Below are 20,793 nucleotides of genomic sequence, written 5' to 3'. Positions count from 1 at the left end.
TTCATGTTAAATGCTGTTAGTTAATAGTGTTAAAACAATTAGACAGAGAAACCAACCACCACTTCCATGGGGAAATTCTGCTTTTAATGAGTGACTGGGGGTTATCACTTTAACCCTTTTGATTTCAAACATCATGAAAATATAGCATAAAATGCGATGACATTGGGTCAATAGTGATAAACAAGCCCAAGCCATAAAATGGGGTTCATTACTCCAACCGCAGGATCATATATTGTGACGCCAATACAACCTTTTACAAAGATTGCAATGTCATATACTTATCAATCATACACCAATACAATGGTTAAAACGAAAAGAAAGAAAAGCATTTTATAATGATACACATATTGAGCTAATAATGTCTGTCTGAAATCATGTTAATGGACACTGCCTGTGATAAACTGAAGCTGACTGGAGGCTGTTAAAAATATTGCATTTACAGTAGCCTAGTAGGCTAATGGGTCCAGAAATGTGCACTCTGTCACTGACTCCCTATAAAAACCCCTTACTCCACCTCCACACCTGCCTCCTCCTCAGGACAGGCCGCAAACTCCTTCTCGGGCAGGAGGCCGTACTCATTGAGGAACGCCTCGATATCGGTGGCGAAGAACTCCTCGCTGAGGTGCTGTGTCATGGACAGGAAGTTCCCTAGCAGCTCCCCTGCCTTGTAAACCAGCATGGTGGGCAGCACGTCGTCTGAGAAGCGCTCGCCGGCGCCCGTTGCGGCCGCCCGGATGCGGCAGAACTTGACACTGGGGTACTCAGTGGCCAGGCAGTCCAGGCAGGAGTTGAGCGCCTCGCAACCTTTGACCCCGTCCTTGTAGATGTGGACGACCACCAGGGTGAGCCGGTGCTCATTCTCAATGACCTCCAGGAAGGACTCGCCGTTGTCCAGCTCCACCACGCTGTCAAACGTAGGCCCAAAGCTGAAGCGCTCGTGCATCTCCTTCATGCACTGCTTGCGGTACTTGCGCAGGCACTTCTCATCCTCCTCTGCGATCATCTCGTACTCCTGGACACTCATCTGTTAAGAAAAAGTTATGATAGGAGCTGAGTCAAGGCTTATGTATTATGTATGGGGGCTGAAACATAGAAGGAGAATTGACTTGAATGGAAATCTCCCTTCTAGTCGTTTTATTTCTATGGGTTAAAATAGGTCAAGTAAACACATCTTGATTCTCAAGAGTTTGCTAGACTTGTGCCTCCCTCTGTGGTCGAGTCTCTTATTGTCTGACCGTGTGGTTGTGTTTGAACGCTGACTGACCTTCCGGTTGAGTCTGTCGTGGATGTCGTCGCTCTGGGGGTTGGATATCTGTCTGAGGAGCTCCTTCTTGCTGGGAGGGGTGTCCTGGTCCTCACACTTGAACTTCCTCCAGTCATTAATCACACCTTTGGGGCCTTGTACAGGAATTGAGACATGTATAATACGCTAGAGAGGCTGTCATTTAACTACATCTCTAGAATGTGCTGATAACGGCAGCCATTTTGGCCAGGAAACATTACAAACGTCAATGTCCATTCTAGTGTTCTATATGTAATTCTATGGATTGAGAGGGGTCGATCAACAGGTTAAAACAAGAACAGAGGTTTACAGAGAAAGGTCTGTGCATCAGAAAGAGAGTTTATACAGACTTCACTCTCATTTCAATTGAAGTTTGGATGATAAACAGTGGGCTTAATAAAGAGATTACTAAAAGGGTTGATAGTTGATGACGTGTCACCTGTTTGGATTGCTGGCACCTCATCTTCAGCTGGTGTTGAGCTTGACATACTGAACTTAATGAATGAAGAGACAAAACCATAAAGATTATCAATGAAAACCATTTTCTTATCACCATTTCGCCAAAGAGACTGGCTTGTAACAAAACTGTAGCATTGCATTGGTTCATCGGTGTCTGGGTTGTGTGCTGTACACTGCAGCATGTTGTGACTGTCAGAGACATTCAGAGGGATCCAGGTTGATGCAGTATTATCAGATTATGATTAGGTCTAATACTTAGGGTTTTCTAAGACCGTGTTAATGCATGGGTCTTAGTGGGCCTACGTGTGTAAGACAGCTGGGACATAAAGATGACAATGTGAACCCACAGAAACCCCAAAATCTCTCCTTCTCCCTCTTCAACATTACAGCAACTACAATACAACATCTGTTTAACCGGAAACCTTCCTCATTGGCTTTCTGTGCGCGCTGTCACTCAATTTGAAAAGCTACTTTGGCCCTTAGGGCCACCGTAATACAGAATGAACTCCATAATTTCGAAACAGCTAAAAATAAAACCTTAACTTTGATGATAATACAATAGTTTTTTCACACAACACAATGCTGCAGGAATGTCATCCAGAGTGGTTGCCAGAGAATTTAATATTAATTTCTCTACCATAAGCCGCCTCCAATGTCGTTTTAGAGGATTTGGCTCTACGTCCAACCGGCCAAACAACCACAGACCACGTGTAACCACGCCCAGCCCAGGACCTACACATCCGGCTTCTTCACCTGCGGGATGAGACCAGCCAACTGTCATAAACCGTCTCAGGGAAGCTCATCTGTGTGCTCGTCGTCTTGACCTGACTGTAGTTGTAACCGACTTCAGTGGGCAAATGCTCACCTTCGATGGTCGCTGTCACGCTGGAGAAGTGTGCTCTTCATGGATGAATCCCGGGTTTCAACTGTACCGGGCAGATTGCAGACAGCGTGTATGGTGTTGTGTGGGCGAGTGGTTTGCTGATATCAACATTGTGAACAGAGTGCCCCCATGGTGGCGGTGGGGTTATGGTATGGGCAGGCATATGCTACGGACAACGAACACAATTGCATTTTATCGATGGCAATTTGAGGCCCATTGTCGTGCCATTCATCCGCCGCCATCACCTCATGTTTCAGCATGATAATGCACAGCCCCATGTCGCAAGGATCTGTACAAAGTCCTGGAAGCTGAAAATGTCCCTGTTCTTCTATGCCCTACATACTCACCAGACATTTCACCCATTGAGCATGTTTGGGATGCTCTGGATCGACGCGTACGACAGCATGTTCCAGTTCCTGCCAATATCCAGCAACTTCTCACAGCCATTGAAAAGGAGTGAGACAACATTCCACAGGCCACAATCAACAGCCTGATCAACTCTATGCGAAGGAGATGTGTCGCGCTGCATGAGGCAAATGGTGGTCACACCAGATACTGACTGGTTTTCTGATCCATGCCCCTACCTTTATTAAAGGTATCTGTGACCAACAGAGGCATATCTGTATTCCGAGTCATGTGAAATCAATAGATTAGGGCCTAATGAATTCATTTCAATTGACTGATTTCCTTATATGAACTGTAATTGTTGCGTTTATATTTTTGTTCAGTGTATTTTGGTTTGTCTTGTACGTCATCATTGTGTCCAAGGTAAACTCCCAGTACTGTAGGCACTGTCCCTCATTTGTCCCCCAAGTTTGTGTTGTCCTACAGTAAGTTACAGAATAGTCTTTATGTATACAGTACATGCACAAGCAAAACATTTCAGTGGTTCCCATGATGTTGCCATGAATTCTGATTATGGACACCTGACGTTGTCTTATATTGCTCTGGTGACATGACCTTGAAATGTTGAAATCTGACTCACTCTACAGAAGCAGCATAGCATGTTTTCCACATGTATATTCTAACATTATGGTTGATCACTTCAGATTTGATCAAATCTTTCATTACTAATTTATCTTCTTCAATCCCAGTGGAGAATTAGACCACATCTTTCACTGCTTTGTCAAGTAGAATCAATATTAATGAATTATTAAATGATAGCAGCAGTGATGCTTACCTGTATGGTTAGCTGCACTTCCTTCCCGCAGGTGAGTCTCCTTAGAGTCCTGACCAGGTTTGTTGTTGCTGATGCGTAGTTATGGGTTTCTTCTGAAGACAGCTGGGGAAGGCTGTGTGGAATTAGACATTAATTAATTATAGATATCATCATAGTGACATCTCTCCCAAGTCCTATGGTGACGTGTATAATAGGCTTAGGAATTAGACCTGCTCAGAGAAAAGTATCTGTGTGTGGGAGAGTGACATGGAGAGAGCAACAGAGGGGTTGTTTAGGGGTGTAGATGATTTTTTGTCAATTTGTGATGTGCACTTTTTCTCAATGTATGTGATATGCAAGACATGCATTGTCATTGAACTGTTTTGCAGTATGGGCCACATCCATTCATAATCTTCAATCTGCGGACATTACATCATGGAGGCCTATTGTACACTATGCAAGAACATGACTACCTCAGATTGGCTGCATGCGTATATCCATAGGTTTTAAAGGCTTATAGGGTCTTACAGTGTGTGTTGTGCGTCACTGGGTTCTGATAGGCGTAAGGACCATGTTTCATTAGTCTGGGATTAGGGTTCAGATTCAGGTGATTAAGGTAAATAAAATCTGAAACCAATCATTTCAGATGACCAGAGCAATAGTCAACACTAGGTGGAGATAAAATTCTGTTGAAATGGTCAGCTAGGGGAGGCTTGTCCGTCAGTCTCACTTGCAATATCTAGAATGGAAAACAGGAAATTGTCTGGCCTTTATTGCACCCAGTTTATATAAGCAAGTGGGAATCCATGAACATTCCATGCATTTTGTGAAATGGCTGATACCAAAGGCATGGCATGTAGATTGTTATTATTATTATTATTAGATTACAAGTTGCCGTTTCAAGGCATGCTTTTCGTACAAATGCAAAGCAAAAAATATTTCTCTCTCTCTCTCTCTCCCTCTTTTATCACCTACAACACAGTAAGTACCTGGCTCAGTCACATACAGGATTTATGCCTCTTGAGTTGCGAAAGATAAGAAAGTTCAGGAATGCAGGATATAGAAATCTAATTGAAAGCACTGTGATGTTTTAAGGGAATTTCCCCATTTTTTACTTTGTCACCCCTTCTGCCGTGAAAAAGTGAAGGTGACATACTGGGTATGTGTTACTCAGCAGTGGAAAGACACTCCCATGAGGGGAATATGGGAAATGACGCTGCACCCCCCTCTCTCTGACCTCATAGCCAGACCAGAAATCCAAACAGCCCGCACAGTTCAGGAATGTTCCACTTTTCATCATAGGGGCCCTAGGAGTGCCCACAAAGACAAGTGAATGTATTGCATGAGCAGAGAATCCAACCCTCTCCCATGAACCCCTCCACTAGGTGGCGAAAGCGTCAAAAACAATAGTTTAAAAAACAGTGATTGCAAGTAGAGCTGGGATAAGTTTGAACCCTGAATGCTTTATAATAGGGGTAATGGATTCTGATACAAAATCAGCCTGGGGTGTAAAGCTGAACAAAGGCATCTGTACAGCATGCTCGGTGGCGAATGCAGAAGTTAAGTTATGTCAATATCTTGTTAAGGCTTGTTATATATTTCCTTCATGTTGCTATGAGATACCTGCACAATATGACAATAATGACTACAGAGTCAAGACACAACTTGCCAGGGCCATGAAAGGGAAAACTTGCCACCAGTGACATGGGTCAGTCATAGAAGACGAGGATATGTTCTCATGCGTAGTATAGAGTGTGTTACAAAAGCATAATATCGGCAACGCAGCCCCCGACTGAATACGTCACAATAGTTTATTTTCATCTGACAAACATACACAACCAAATAATCCTCTCTGGTTGTGTCACTGCAGCACTGTTGATGTAAAATAAGCAAACATTCTGCAAACATTTGAGAAGCACGCAGTCAGACCACATCCAGAAAGGGTTCATACAAGGTCAACATAACCTGGTCCCAAAACATGTTTACCATAGGGGTTGGCAAGACCGCATTAACAGATCTGGGACCAGGCTACAATGATTAGGCCTGCTACAACTCTCTTGCTGGCCATAGTTTTCATGTTGGGAAATTTGGGCAAACACTACCATGATTTTTTATTCTAGTAACTCATTAAAGCGTAGTTTGATTCACTCACAAATTGGACATGGCAAAAAGCTACACAATCACCATGGCAACCTTTGGCAACCTCCGTTTTCTAACCTCACCCCAGAACAGCCGACATGGAACTTTTCACTCCTGCTATTTTGTGTCCAACTCCAAGCATAACACATACTGAATCCAGGAAGTTGAGCAAAAAAAGACAGACCAAACGTTTGATTTCATAAAACATCCCCATATAAATTCAGTCTCACTGAGTCTGTGAATCACCAAGGACTCTACAAGATTAATCACCACTGTTTGTATGGAGTAGCATAACATATCAAGGTGACAGAGTTTAAAATAATAGGTTATGCTACTCCATACAGACAGCGATGATTAATCTTGTAGAGTCCCTGGTGATTCACAGACTCAGTGAGACTGAATTTAAATGGGGATGTTTTATGAAATCAAATGTTTGGTATGTCTTTTTTTGTAAGTAGCATAACTGGCATTGGTGTAAGTAGCATAACTGGCATTGGACTGGTGCATGGTGGCTATGAGTCAATGGGAACCAGAGGTGCATGGATGCTGCTGGACTTTTGTTTCATTGTTTGCTATTGAAATCTATTGAAGATAATGAATATTGGTGATAATGGAAAGATTTTGAAATGAAAAGAGCTGTTTCCTCTTTTGGACTGTGATTGATTGCATGGGGTGTGTGACTAGATGTTATTGTGTATCATGGTTGTCGAGACAATGACGATTACATCATGACTAAGACCAGACGTAATCCTCACGCACAGAAATGATTTGAAATAAAAAAGTATGTATATTTGGCATCAATTCAAACCAAACCCAATACTGCTGCCAAACATAAATAGCAGAAGTTGTATTGATTGATTAAAAACAGTTGTGTGGATACTGATCATTATTTCACACTGTCTTGGGACCTGCTCTTTCAGACCTGGACAAACGTCTGTATACACATGACAGAATGACAGATGGTTTTCATACAGGATGATTACTTACCGGCATGTTGCTGTTATAATATCTGAAACAGATGTGGAAAAGAGGTGGGTAGAAAGTTACTATGGGGAAGCCTTCCAAAACATTGTCAGTGGAAGCTAAGCACATCTGTTTGGGTTTTTCATACTAGCTTTCTAAAAACACTGTAGTATAATTTTATATAACAGATTTGACATATTACATAATTTAGCAAATAAATGTTAAATGAGTAAATTACCTATGTGAGTCAATATCACTATGAGGTGCCTTTGGTGTCCTCATCAGACTCACTCAGTCATCATGAAAATGGAGCAGAATAATGAAAGTCTGAGGTCTTATTATAAGTGGCCAAACATTTGCACACATATCAGTAGAATGATAAGTCTCTAAAAAAGTGTTTCCTTCATTTTATTAAATTTTTTTCATTGGATGTACTTGATTTTGGCATGTCCCATACACTGCTCTGCTAACTACAGCGTGTGTAATAATTGGTTAAATGATACTAAATCCAATTTTTTTTACATGGTTTTACTGTCCACAATAAGTTATTTGATAAAACAAGTAATTTTGATAATGAATATTGTATTTTCATAATCATATTGAACATTTTGCCTGTGTCCCTGAAATTGCTGTCCACCCTGTCATTATGGGGTAACTGCCCCTTTAAGAAACCCACTGATGTTTTCAGTGACATCACTACGAGCATTTTGTCTTTCTTCAATGAAGGCTGAAGCAGTGTCTAGTTGCAGAGTAAGTATTTACACTTATGTTTCATAATTTTCATCATATTATGTGTGTAGTTGGATGTTGTCAAGCTTAACATGTCCACTCTGTCATAGTGAAATATCAATTGATAGAAAAACCTATCAGAACTTTGAAATATATTTGTAAAACAGTACACAGTCAGCTTGCTTACTGTAGTATGTTGCTAAGTGAAGGTCCACCATGTGCTCATTAAATGCTAACATTAGCCAAAAATGTCCACCCCTGTCATTGTCCACCCTGTCAGCAAGCCTTCCATGACAGGGTGGACATGGTTCATGACAGGAAGGACATGTGCATAGTTTAGGCCACATACTGATAATGTTACACATATTACAACAGCTATTACACACATTTTATAACAGTACATGCTATACATAGTAAGAATGGACAATATGGACAATTTTTTTGGCGATATCGGTATCAGCAAACCTAGTTTGATAATGCAAGCCTAGTTTACCGGGACTGCCAATTAAAGTGTGTAAGGGAACATTTTGAATCGTCTTCTTCAAGGAATGAGATCAAAAGGAGCTGAGATAGCAAGGAGATATCGGGAACGTCGTGATGCTGACCCAGACAGAAGAAGAAAGTACCTTGAGAAAGAAAGGGTCAAATGGAAAAAAGACAGAGAGACTGGAAAGAAGAAGGGTGTCAATGAGCTCAGTGAGAGAGAGAAGAGGGCAAAAAGAAAGAAATGGAGAGAGGCAAAAAGTCAAGCCAGAGCCAGAAACAGGGCCAGTGCTTTGCTACAGTCAGAGACTCCACCCAACTCCCCTGCTGAAACTCCTGAAAATCAGCATGATGCCAATGCCTTGCAGAGCCAAGGGTTACTGTCCTCAAGAAATATTGAGGAAATGTCTGAAGCAACCATGTGTGACCCGAAAGCCAAGGTCTGTGCTTATGGTGAGTGCAGTGAATGCCTCCTAACTTGTCACCCGATGCTGAAAACCCCTGGGGAAGAGAACGTTCGTTTATCTCAGTGGATGACAGAGAAGATCAAGAAGGATGAGAAGGTGTCAACAATAACAGTGAAAAGGGAGATAACAACAACAGAGCATGAGCTTAACACAGATTTCCAGGAGAGGCTTCTCCATTTTAGGAGCCATGTCTTCAACATTAAATGGCAGTTTGATGCCTACAGGGAGCTCAGGAGGAGTCTGAAGCACAATGAGTCCCTCTTGCATATAGATTTTAGCGAAAATTACTCATGTAAGTACAGCTAAGAAATACAATCTGTGCATTTTGGAGGCTCACACAAGCAGGCCAGTCTGCACACTGGAGTGCTCTACACCACTGGTGAACAAGCGCCACACACCTTCTGCTCCATATCACCCTCCAGAAGACACGACCCTGTGGCCATCTGGGCCCACCTTGATCCAGTTCTGAAGGTAGTGAGAGAACGACACCCTCAAGTCAGCACACTTCATTTTTTCAGCGATGGGCCTGCAACGCAGTATCGACAAAAGGGAAATTTCTTCTACCTCTCAACGGAACCCTACAAGTATGGCTTCAAAGAAATAACGTGGAATTTCTTTGAGGCTAATCATGGGAAGGGGGCACCAGACGGTGTGGGTGGGGCCCTCAAGAGGTCAGCAGACCGGATTGTAGCCCATGGAGGAGACATTCCTGATGCCCAGAGCTTGTATAACAAGCTGAAAAGCCTGGACACGTCTGTCGAGCTGTTCTTCATCCCAGAGAGGGATATTGAATCAAAGCCTGAGGTACCTGCAATAGCTGCCATAAAAGGCACTATGAGAATCCACCAAGCTATCAGTCTGACACCCGTCCAAATGAAATACAGAGACATTTCATGTCTGTGTAAAAGGGAGGAAGGTGTTTTGGACTGCCCCTGCTTTAACCTTCAAGAGGTCACTCTAGCTAATGTTCCTGTTTCATCTGACAAGTCCCCAGCATGTGGAAAGACACCAGATAATCCTAGGAGACCAGAAATGATTGAGGTAAAGCACATTGGAGAGTGGTGCATCGTTAATTATGACAATGAAGCATACCCAGGTATCATCATGGATGCAGAAGGGCACAGTGTGAAAGTAAATGTATGCAACGCCATGGCATAAACAAGTTCAAGTCTTCGGGACGACATCTGTTGGTACCATGACTGGCAGGTACTTTGCCTAATACCAGAACCACAGGCTCTGAACAAGCGCTCTGTACAGATTGAAGTGTCTGCATGGAAGTATGTGGAACAGCAACTGCAGAACTGAGCCATGTCTCTGCAGAAAGGGAGAGACTGTTTGGAGATGCGTCCAAGTGATCTTTCTGTAATATTCTGTTTTTTCAAATCAACTGTTCTCCACTTAAAAAACATTTTCTTCTTGTTCTACAGTTGAATGTTTGACTTTCACTGTGCAGAATGATGTACAGAGTTTAACGCTAGAAGGCCACATTAATGTCTCATTTTGGGCATCTTTATTCAGTGGCTGCATGCAGGTAGAGTGGATCAAAAACAGTCTGTTCAACTTGTAATTTCCCCCTACATGGGAAAAGGCATTTTTACATCATTTTCTTGCATTGTTCCTTGCATTTATGAGGCCATTCAATGACATTTCACAACGTGTCCACCCTGTCATGCCCAGGGTCCACCCTGTCATGTCACTGTCCACCCTGTTATTTTCATGTTCTATGAAAATAAACAAATTATTTTCACAAGTTAGCAAAATCTTTTGAGTGATTCCTTTATAAACAAATGAGGGCCAAATAGTATTGTTTGAAAGTTTGACCAGATATCTTTTTTGTTAGATTTTATTTAGAAAAGAAAGTGCAACTCTCGCAGATTTTATAGAGAAACAAATAGTTTGCCATAATTTCATTATTATCCAAATACTTTTCCCATAAACTAAAATATATTGTTGAGAAAGTGACTAAATAGTTTTCTGAAAATGTACGTTTTATAATCACTATGTAATTACAATGTATTTATTCTGCTTTGAAATTGTCCATGACAGGGTGGACATATTTTGCTGTTTGCATGTAAATTGTCTGCTTGCAGTTAATTTATAAAAAGTGTGGGAGCTTGACCAATATGCATTTCTAACAGCATAACATATACTTAATACAATGAATATGAAGTTCAATGGAAAATCTCATCTTTTTGGGGGGGAAATGGGGAAGTCTCAAAGGCACCTTATGGTGATATTGACCCACTTCATAATCAGATTTTTGTGGTTAGACATTGTGATTTTCTGCATAGAAAATAGCTCATTGCCTTATACAACCCTTAGTGTAATGTAGGTTACATTACATTATTTTGGGGGGTTCTCACTCTGTCCTCTGCACTTCCTGCAAGAAGCGACATTGATAAGATGTAAAGAAGCCCTACCTCTTTAAAAGAGTATCATAAATAACTCTCAAGGCGCCTCCGATCCCCCCTCCCCAAATAATTAACTTATCTTTCTCTTGTCCTATTAGCACTGACTTTGCTGATAAATACTTGAGGGAAAATGTACTTGATACATATAATAATAATAATATGCCATTTAGCAGACGCTTTTATCCAAAGCGACTTACAGTCATGCGTGCATAAATCTTTTTTTTTGTGTATGGGTGGTCCCGGGGTTCGAACCCACTACCTTGGCGTTACAAGCACCGTGCTCTACCAGCTGAGCTACAGAGGACCACGATACTTGTGATGTGTTGTTGTCTCACCTAGCTATCTTAAGATGAATGCACTAATTGTAAGTCGCTCTGGATAAGAGTGTCTGCTAAATGACTCAAATTAAAAATATAATAATGTAAAAAAGACACTAAATGTATACTGACACATCTTACATGTTTTCTCTTGTTGCTTGTCTTTGTCCCTTTGAACCATGAACTCATCAGGGTCACACACTCAGAGAATACATACAGTTGTCTTGTGGTGGTCTGTATCAAAAACAGACTGCTCTGTCTTTGATGATATCAACCAGTTCTTATCATTCTACAGGACTTTTCTATGTCTATTCTGTTTGAACAAATTGTGTGTCAGGGTCAGTTTTAGTCTATCTGAATGAGGACCCCAGATTGTCTTGAAAGTATACAAATTGTTGATAATCATATCGTAACGCATTTGAATTATATGTCACATCCTGGTTGATTTCCAGGATACACACATTAACCTCAAGTATTTCTTTGTTGATTTTTTGTATTGACCAGAATAGCCTAGTTACCTTACACTGTCACCATCCTGTCACCTTCCCCATACAGGTGTCTAAAGTAGGTGTCACTGGTGTGTGTAATTGACACACAAACACACAGAGACAATATTTGATACGTCATGTGGCAACTGAGAATTATTCATGCTTCCACAAACTTCGGCATGAGGAAATTGGAGATGCCTCGGCTGTGAGTGTAGCTAATACGTGTGTAATACATTTGTCCACACAGCCAGGCACAGTTCTCACAGTTCAGTGTATGAACTGCTGGTGAACTGCTGATGATCTTCTGATAGGGCCTGGGTGATTGACAGAGCACTGCATGGCAGTCACCCATCTCAGTGGGAATCTCTCTTTCCACCTGTCTCTCTTTCACACACTCCTTTTTTATTTCTCCCTCATTGTCTATTTTACCGTTTACCTCTCTTTCTCTCTCTCTGACTCACTCGCTCTCCCTTTCTCTACTTCTTTCAAACACAGCGTGACTTTTCTATGACAAGACAGACCACAGCTGTTGTTTTCGTCTCATTGCCTAACTCTGTTTGGTTTCTGTGCTAACCCATAAACTCATTCAATCTACGTGAATGTTTCTTTGTCTCATTTGTAATTCCTGGTGTCACAAGTCATCAAAAGGTCTGATGTTATTATAATATTTAAATAATATTTTATTTGATATTTTATCAACAATACAAAACATACACATACAAACGATGGTTCGATGTTATTATGATAGTACTGTGGCACCTTGTAGTGTCATACCTTTGATGTTATTTCTGTAGTAGGTGTGTGACCTTTGATGATTTTTTACATCTGCTAACTTGTGGGAATCTCCAGCTCTTGTGGGTGTCAGATTTGTGGGTTTGTAACAGGAATCCTGTGACCTATGTAAATGGTTTGTGAGGTATTCCTATGGCATCTGCATAGTGTTTTCCTAGGGTCTGGATGCATACCGGCCGGCTGGCTTATATGGTAGTGGAAGGAAGCAAAGGGAGGTTCTTACAGTAGATAAGGGAGGCTATGATTTCTCACTGTGTTATCAAATGATATAATGATTTAATGTTTAATGTTAAATCACTATCATGAATCACTCCTCTATCTGTCCATGTTAATGAGAAACTAAGTAGGTGATTGGTCAGGGAGTGAATGTACCGTCATGGAAAGCTCCAGTATAGGGTGACTGAAAGTGTGTCATATGCAGAGGTGGTCCGTAGAGTAGAGCATGCAGCCCCACTGTCAAGTACAGGTAACATAAACTGACCTTTGTGAGCCTTTTAACATAAATAATAACATGCACTAGGCTTGTCGAGAACAGGACTGAGAAGATACGGCTGATAGTCCTGTCTTTTACTGGGAGCTATCTAGACAAAGCCAGAACTGAGATGATAAAACAGGTCGTAGAAGAATACAAGCCTTCACGCACAGGAGCACACTCAACACAAATCCTAGAAGAACATTGACCCAAACCCCAGACCAGACACTCCAACACCACAGGATAATGATCCTCCACATCCTCCAATGGAATGCAAGAAGCCTAATAGCAAACAGATAAGAACTGAAGATGTATATAGAGGAAATCAACACAAAACCAGACTGTCACGCCCTGGCTCTGGGACTCTGTTATGTTGAGCCAGGGTGTGTTGTTTCTATGTGTTTTGTTTCTAGGTTCTTTATCTAGTTATTTGTTTCTAGGTTGGCCGGTGTGGTTCTCAATCAGAGGCAACGTGAATCAGCTGTTGCTTGTTGTCTCTGATTGGGAACCATACTTAGGCAGCCTGTTTGGCCACAGTGTTTGTGGGATCTTGTTCCGTGTATGGTTAGTGTTTGTAACCAAGGACGTCACGTTATCGTTTTGTTGTTTTGTTCTCTAATAAATAAATAAGTATGTTCACTCATCACGCTGCGCATTGGTCCACTTCCTCCAGCGATCGTGACACAGACCTAATCTGTATCCAGGAAACACATGGCTATCACCAAGATTCAACTTTAACATCATGGGATATGAGGAGATAAGGAAGGATAGAGAGAGTGGACAAGGGGGAGGGTGTGCAACTTTGATCAGGAATGGCCTGTCACACAGACAACTAAATGTTCAATTAAATTAAGAATGTTAGTATAGAAGTCTGATTGAAATCAGAGGCACTAACAGTAGTAAATATTTACAACCCATGTCTCCCACTCTCACAGACTGAGCTAGAAAAGGTGGCGGGAACAAACATAGGACAAATTATTTGGTGTGGGGAATGGGGATTGTAATGCACATAACACATAAAGAACAAGGAGACAGTGAACTGGACAACCAGTCCCTTACATAAGGGCTAATCAGAGCAGCCGAAAATACTATTCCAACAACAAACCCACCAATGCCAGACGGCGATGAGAGAGAAACAATGCCTTTAGAGCCCTCAAACACACACACACACAAACAGAATCCTCCAACTGATTGCATACCAAAGGAAAAGAGCAGAGGCTAGAAGAAGAAGAACAACAACAAAACGAACGTACTGGAAAACATACTGTGACACTATAGGCAGAGAAACCAAAATAGGTGGAATATGGGGCATGACATGGAAAATGAACAGGATACACAAACCAAGAGGAATTCCAGCTATAAAATGGGGAAACAAGACAGCCAGCTAGGAGGAGGAAAAAAAAGCTGAGGCCCTAGCTCAGACCATTAGGGCCATCCACAGCTCAATTAGTAATGCCCAATTTTGGGATGGAAGGCCGACCAGTGGGCCAGAGAACTCGGAATAAAAGACCTACACCTCAGTCCAACACTCCCACTGTCTATCCCCCCACCATGGCTTCTCCCCTCTCCAAGGGTTGACTTCTCACTACTAGACATGACTGAGGAAGGAAACTACATTCCGTCCATCCATTAATAAGCACACATCAAAGGGGAGAAAACAGACAGCAAGAAATCATCATCACGAGACTAGGACACTGCAGACTTAATCACTACCTTCATCACATAGAGAAACACAACACAGGGCACTGTGAGAAATGCACAGAACAAGAAACCATTAAACACATCCTGCTCTACTGTATGAGTTACACCAATCAGAGAAGAACCCTCCAAGACACAATAACCAGCCAATCAGAGAATGACCCTACAAAACACAATAACCAGCCAATCAGAGAAGAACCCTACAAAACACAATAACCAGCCAATCAGAGAAGAACACTACAAAATACAATAACCAGCCAATCAGAGAAGAACCCTACAAAACACAATAACCAGCCAATCAGAGAAGAACCCTACAAAACACAATAACCAGCCAATCAGGTCGTGTCTAGACTTGACACTTACATGCGACTTCTGCTATCAGAATACGAAGATTGCATTGAAAAGACGGGTCGCTTTGTGGTCTAATTGTGTTCAGATCTGGCTGACCACTTCAGGAGGTGGTCAAGGATGCATTGTGTGCGGATTTCTCCTCAGTCTAGATGCAATCAGGCTACCGAAAGCACATACAGTTGGCTACTCATCAGCACTCCTCCCACAGGGCTCCAGAAAATGTGTGTTTTGGGCCCGAGAGGCATCTTTTCATTATAATGTTGGAGGAAATACGCTCCTAGCGTTTGAGGAATGTATTTGCTGGCCTCATAATTGGTAGCCAGCTAGCTAATATAAAAATTAAAAATTAAAAATGTTTGGCTAGAGTTATCCTGTTTGCAATCCCTTTAGCGTTGCTTGCTAGTTTGCTGGCTAGCTTCAGAGGTTAGCTGGCTAGTTAGCTACAGTAGTTAGCTACCGCAATCAGTTGTTGTTCTGTTATTATCATATTTTGCCTATTCTACCGTTTGTAGAATGCATACTGGCATTTGAATATAGCGCGGGATAAGGGAATCCCTACACACTGTGGACACAGTAGACACATTTAAATGTAGGTGTAGATGCATGACCCATTCGGAATTCCATGATCTGAACTCTATGATCAGAATACAAAAGCTGCAAGAACTGTCAAGTCTAGACACGGCTTCAGAGAAGAACCCTACAAAACACAGTAACCAGCCAATCATAGAATAGCCCTACAAAACACAATAACCAGCAAAGGGAAAAATGCTGGAGATCTCCAGAGCCTCCTCCAACTCCAACAGCCTGACGAGGACATCTTCAAAGCATTAATACTATTCCTAACCACCTGTGGTCTCAAATCTAGAGTATAAACAGTAAGAACCTAATCTGTCAGCACCATACCCCAATTCAGCAGGTGGCGGTAATGCACCATCCGGTTTGCACTCTATCATAAAACCCAACAGAAGAAGAAGATGCTCCAGTGATTGGTCAGGTTTGTGAATGTGTGACATCGTCATGGAAACTCGACATGGTTCCTTATTCCCAGACAGAGACGGTATATGGAACAGGTGGTCTAACTTATCTTATCATATCTCTGGTTTAGACATGATTCATCTACCACCCCCACTTCCATATTCAGCACCCCCTCACTCAACTACAACTCCAGCCTGTGGACCAACTGTATCTAGTAACCCCAATAGGCCTATGTACCGCAGCCTGTGCCTCCTGTAACCCCTATTCTTAGCACTACACTGGCCCTAGCCCATTTCCCAGGCTCCTAATTTCAGCAGTACCCCAGCACCATCCCCAGTCCCTTTCTCTGGTCCAAGCCTCATCACTATCCTAGCTCCCCTTAATGTGGCCCCCACTACACTGGCCCCTCTGTCTCCTCTCAACCCTTACCCTGGCCCCAGCTACCCAGGCCCCCACTAGCCTGGCCCTGCTGTCTCCGATGTGCTGACTGACGTTAGTTGGAGAGCTGGTCTATCGCCCACGGCACCAGGCATTCCACAAGGACACTTTGTTATTCCGCTTCCCTTATCCAATCCTTTTCTAAACCGTTTAGACTGCTTACATTTTTTACCATACCATACCATTCCATTCCTACAGATGAACGCCTTCACTCAACATCCTTGTTCCACTTTCTTAAAATGCAAGAGGGTTTGGAGCCTGGCAGATTTCAACCCATCAACCCAGAAACTCTGCTCTCTGTCAATGGTTATCCAACTCGACTGTAGGTATTCTATACGCAAGTAAGTAGAGAGAAGCAAAAATAGTAGTTATGTACAGAATACGCTGTGAAAGTCCAACCTACTTCCTGGATCATGTCCAATACTGTTTTTGAATGTGTTTCAAGATGATATCATAAAAGTCATGAAAACGCAGCCATTTAAGATATATGTAAAATTATATTCACATTTGTGGACTAATTTACTTCTACCCAATGTATTTTATGAAGGGTTTCAATTACGAAAAATAATACGGAAACGTAAAACCTTCATGAAAGGTATTAGGTAGAAGTAAATTAATTCACAAATGCGAATATAGTTTACATCGACCTTAAATGACAAAGTTTTCATGAATTTGATGATATAATCATGAAGCCCATTCAAAAACATTTTGAATACCACTGCTTTACAGTACTGGAGTTCTTAACAAGAGCCAGGAGAGTATTTTGTCTCACTGCATGTGTCTGCGCCATAGGTCATGTTGTCTTTAGCTAAGAGTCATGCCTCCCAGCATCCCATATCTTAAATCCTAAAATGTATGTGATGGGAGAGAGAAAAAACTTTTCCCTTGCACTTTGAAACACTGCTACAACAAAGAGGCATTGGTAACTAACGTTATTCGCTGTTCTTATGTTATTCACAGCGTAGCTGGCCAGTCGATTTCCCATTTCAATAATCACCCTCCTTAGCCACATCAGTCAGGCCTGACGATCCCTTCACACGTGAGTCTTTGTGTGTGTGTGCGTGTACAGGATGTTTTTCTGATTGATGACTAAGAAGAATATTTCCTTTTCTTAGTCAGATCCTTTACAGCAGTGGTATTCAAAGTCGGGGTCAGTAGGGTTGTCAAATGTAAAAAATTAAACAAAAAATTAAGAGTACAGGTTATTGTATGGTACAATATACAAACGTTTTTGAGAAAGATAATTTGATAAGAGAGATGAAAATGTAATGAATTGAAGGTTATTTGTTGATGTAAAATGTACAGATTTTAAGTTTGTGTCATTAGATTTGGGGAGGGGTGGGCTTAGGAATTCTGGCAAAAAAATTGGTTCCCCAGAAATTCTGGCAAAAAAATTGGGCCCCCACTGAAAAAGTTTTAATACCACTGATTTACAGTATGGGGGTTCTTAACAAGAGCCAGGAGAGACTTTTGTCTCGCTACATGTGTCTGCGCCATAGGTCATGTTGTCTGTGGCTAAGAGTCATGCCTCCCAGCATCCCATATCTTAAATCCTAAATGAATATGATGGGAGAGCAAACAAACGTTCTTCCCCTTGTACTTTGAAACACTGCTACAACAAAGAGGCATTGGTAACTACTCCAAAGGTTTTTTGTGGTCAAAACCTACTGTTGTTGTCTTTGTGCTGCGCTGGCAGGCCTACTCAACCATTATATTACATAGCATTGATAAGAAGGTGGCTCCAACGTCTTAGGTAAACGATGAATATGTTCCTACAACCATCATTGTAAGTTCAGGGTGGTGGAGAGACTTGTGGACTCACCTTGAATTTTTTTTATATAAGTGGCCTGGGGTGGCATACATCCGTGATGCTTTAGGCTAAAAACATTTATCAAATGTGAAAAACGGGGCCCTGGGGTTGGGAACCCCTGGTCTAGCAGTTAGTGCCGCCGCCCCCAGTGTGCACAGACAGTGCCAATAGAAAGTCTACACCCCCTTGAACTTTTTTCACATTTTGTTGCATTACAAAGTGGGATTCAAATAGATTTAATTGTAATTTTTTGTCATTGATCTACACACAATACTCCATAATGTCAAAGTGAAAATACATTTTTATTTACAAATTAATAAAAATGAAATAACTAAAATATTGTCATTGCATAAGTATTCACCCCCTTTGTTCAGGCAATTAGTTCAGAAGTAAAATGTGGCTTAACAAATCACATAAGATCAACGGACTCATTCTGTTTGAAATAACAGGGGTTGACATGATTTTTAAATGACTACCCTTTCCTCTGTCCAGCATACATACAACATATGTAAGGTCCTTCAGTCAAGTAATGAATTCCAAGCACAGATTCAACTACAAAGACCAGGGAGCTTGGTCAAGATAATAATTATGCTGTGGATGATTTATTAAATCACCCAGACACATCAAAGATGCAGTCGTCCTTTTGAACTGGAGGACAGGAAGGAAACTGCTTAGGGACTACAGAGTTCAATGGCTGTGATAGGAGAAAACTGAGGATGGATCAACAACATTGTAGTGACTCCACAATAATGACCTAAATGAGAGTGGAGAGTGAAAAGAAGAATACAAATATACAGAATAAAAATACTCCAAAACATGCATACAGTATGTATGCAACAAGGCACTAAAGTAATACTGCAAAACAACATGACAAAAAAATACATTATTTGGCGTAAATGCAAAGCCTTATGTTTGGGGCAAACCCAACATCACTGAGTACCTGCCTCCTTATTTTCAAGCATGGTGGTGGCTTTATCATGGTATGGGTATGTTTGACATCAGCAAAATCCTAGAGGAAAACCTGCTTCAGTCTGCTTTACACCAGACACTGGGAGAGGAATTCACCTTTCAACAGGTGCTGCTTGCCAAGAAGACAGGGAATGTTCCTAAGTGGCCAAGTTACAGTTTTGACTTAAATCTGCTTGAAAATCTATGGCAAGACTTGACATTTGCTGTCTAGCCATGATCCCCAACACCTTGGCAGAGCTTGAAGAATTTTGAAAAGAATAATGGACAAATATTGAACAATACAGGTGTGCAAAGCTCTTATGAGACTTACATAAGAAGCCTCACAGCTGTAATCTCTGCCAAAGGCGTTTCTAACCAGTTTTGACTCAAGGGTGTGAATACTTATCTAATCAAGGTATATTAGTGTTTTATTTATCATTTGTCTTAAAAAAATGTCAGAATATTTCTTCCACATTGAAATTACAGAGTATTTTGTGTAGATCGTTGACAAAATATTACTATTAAATCCATTTTAATCCCACTTTGTAACACAACAAAATGTGAAGAAATCCAAGGGTGGTGTAAGAGTTTCTATAGGCACTGTATAGCCTACCGCTGTTGGCATGGTTATGAATCCGTCCCACTGCCTGTTTGACATACTCTCCTCTTGTCTTTCCTGTCCCCTCTACTTTCTGTCCTATCTATAAAACGTATAGCGAGGAATTTGAAGTTCAAGGTTTTTTAAGACTACTGAAAGGTGACACACATGCTTTCACAGGAAGTCAAGCGTCAAGGAATAGGCAGTAAGTAGTAATTTATGTGAGCGCATACCTTATCTCAAAGGACCGTATCTAACTGCAGATGACTATAAAAGTTTAGAATTTAACTTGGCTGACGGATTTCCTTTGTTCGTGACAACCCAAACAGAACAGGTCCTCTGTAACTTTCCACAGCTTCAATGAGACCATGTTATTCAGTGGAATTTGTTGGTCCTAATTGAATTCACTTGTGGGAACCTATTAAAATAGTTTGGAATCGTTTGGAATATCGTTTTGTTTAATCTCCAATGTAATTATCTTGCTTTGAAATGGGACCACAGCTCTTTACAGGCTCCACACTTCCAGTACTGGGTCCGTACATACAGCAACGTGTAGCCTCCATGTACACCACAATACATTTCCAGCACTAATATGGTTTGTTTGGTTATGGTGAAAGCTATCATCTTATGTTATATCATTTTGTGCTGAACGTCATTTCTGAAAAGCTGCTACTGTTGCAGCAATGCTGTCACACCCTGGCTCTGGGGACTCTATATGTTGAGCCAGGGTGTGTATATTCTATGTAGTGTATTTCTGTGTTGGCCAGAGTGGTTCCCAATCAGAGGCAACGAGTGTCAGCTGTTGCTGGTTGTCTCTGATTGAGAGCCATATTTATAGAGGCTGTTTTCCCACAAGAGTTGTGGGATCTTGTTATTTTCGGTGTGTTCCTAGTTAGGTTTGTCCTTTGGATGTCACGTATCGTTTGTTGTT

The 20,793-nt window shown here is 41.5% G+C and overlaps 1 protein-coding gene across 1 annotated transcript; it reads right to left on the bottom strand.

The window, feature by feature from the left end:
* Nucleotides 1-51: 51 nt before the first annotated feature.
* Nucleotides 52-3,949, bottom strand: LOC121535090 (phosducin-like). Its single transcript, XM_041841800.2, has 4 exons — nt 3,805-3,949; nt 1,722-1,776; nt 1,265-1,398; nt 52-1,024 (listed from the first exon to the last, which is right to left on the bottom strand). Exons 2-4 carry the CDS (start codon nt 1,768-1,770, stop codon nt 506-508), a joined length of 702 nt encoding a protein of 233 aa, XP_041697734.1. The 5' UTR covers nt 1,771-1,776; nt 3,805-3,949; the 3' UTR covers nt 52-505.
* Nucleotides 3,950-20,793: the final 16,844 nt, after the last annotated feature.

The sequence above is a fragment of the Coregonus clupeaformis genome, chromosome 21, assembly GCF_020615455.1.
Source record: "Coregonus clupeaformis isolate EN_2021a chromosome 21, ASM2061545v1, whole genome shotgun sequence".
In the NCBI taxonomy this organism is placed as follows: domain Eukaryota; kingdom Metazoa; phylum Chordata; class Actinopteri; order Salmoniformes; family Salmonidae; genus Coregonus; species Coregonus clupeaformis.
Note: the sequence above shows the minus strand (reverse complement) of the source record. Positions and strands in the feature narration are given on the sequence as shown.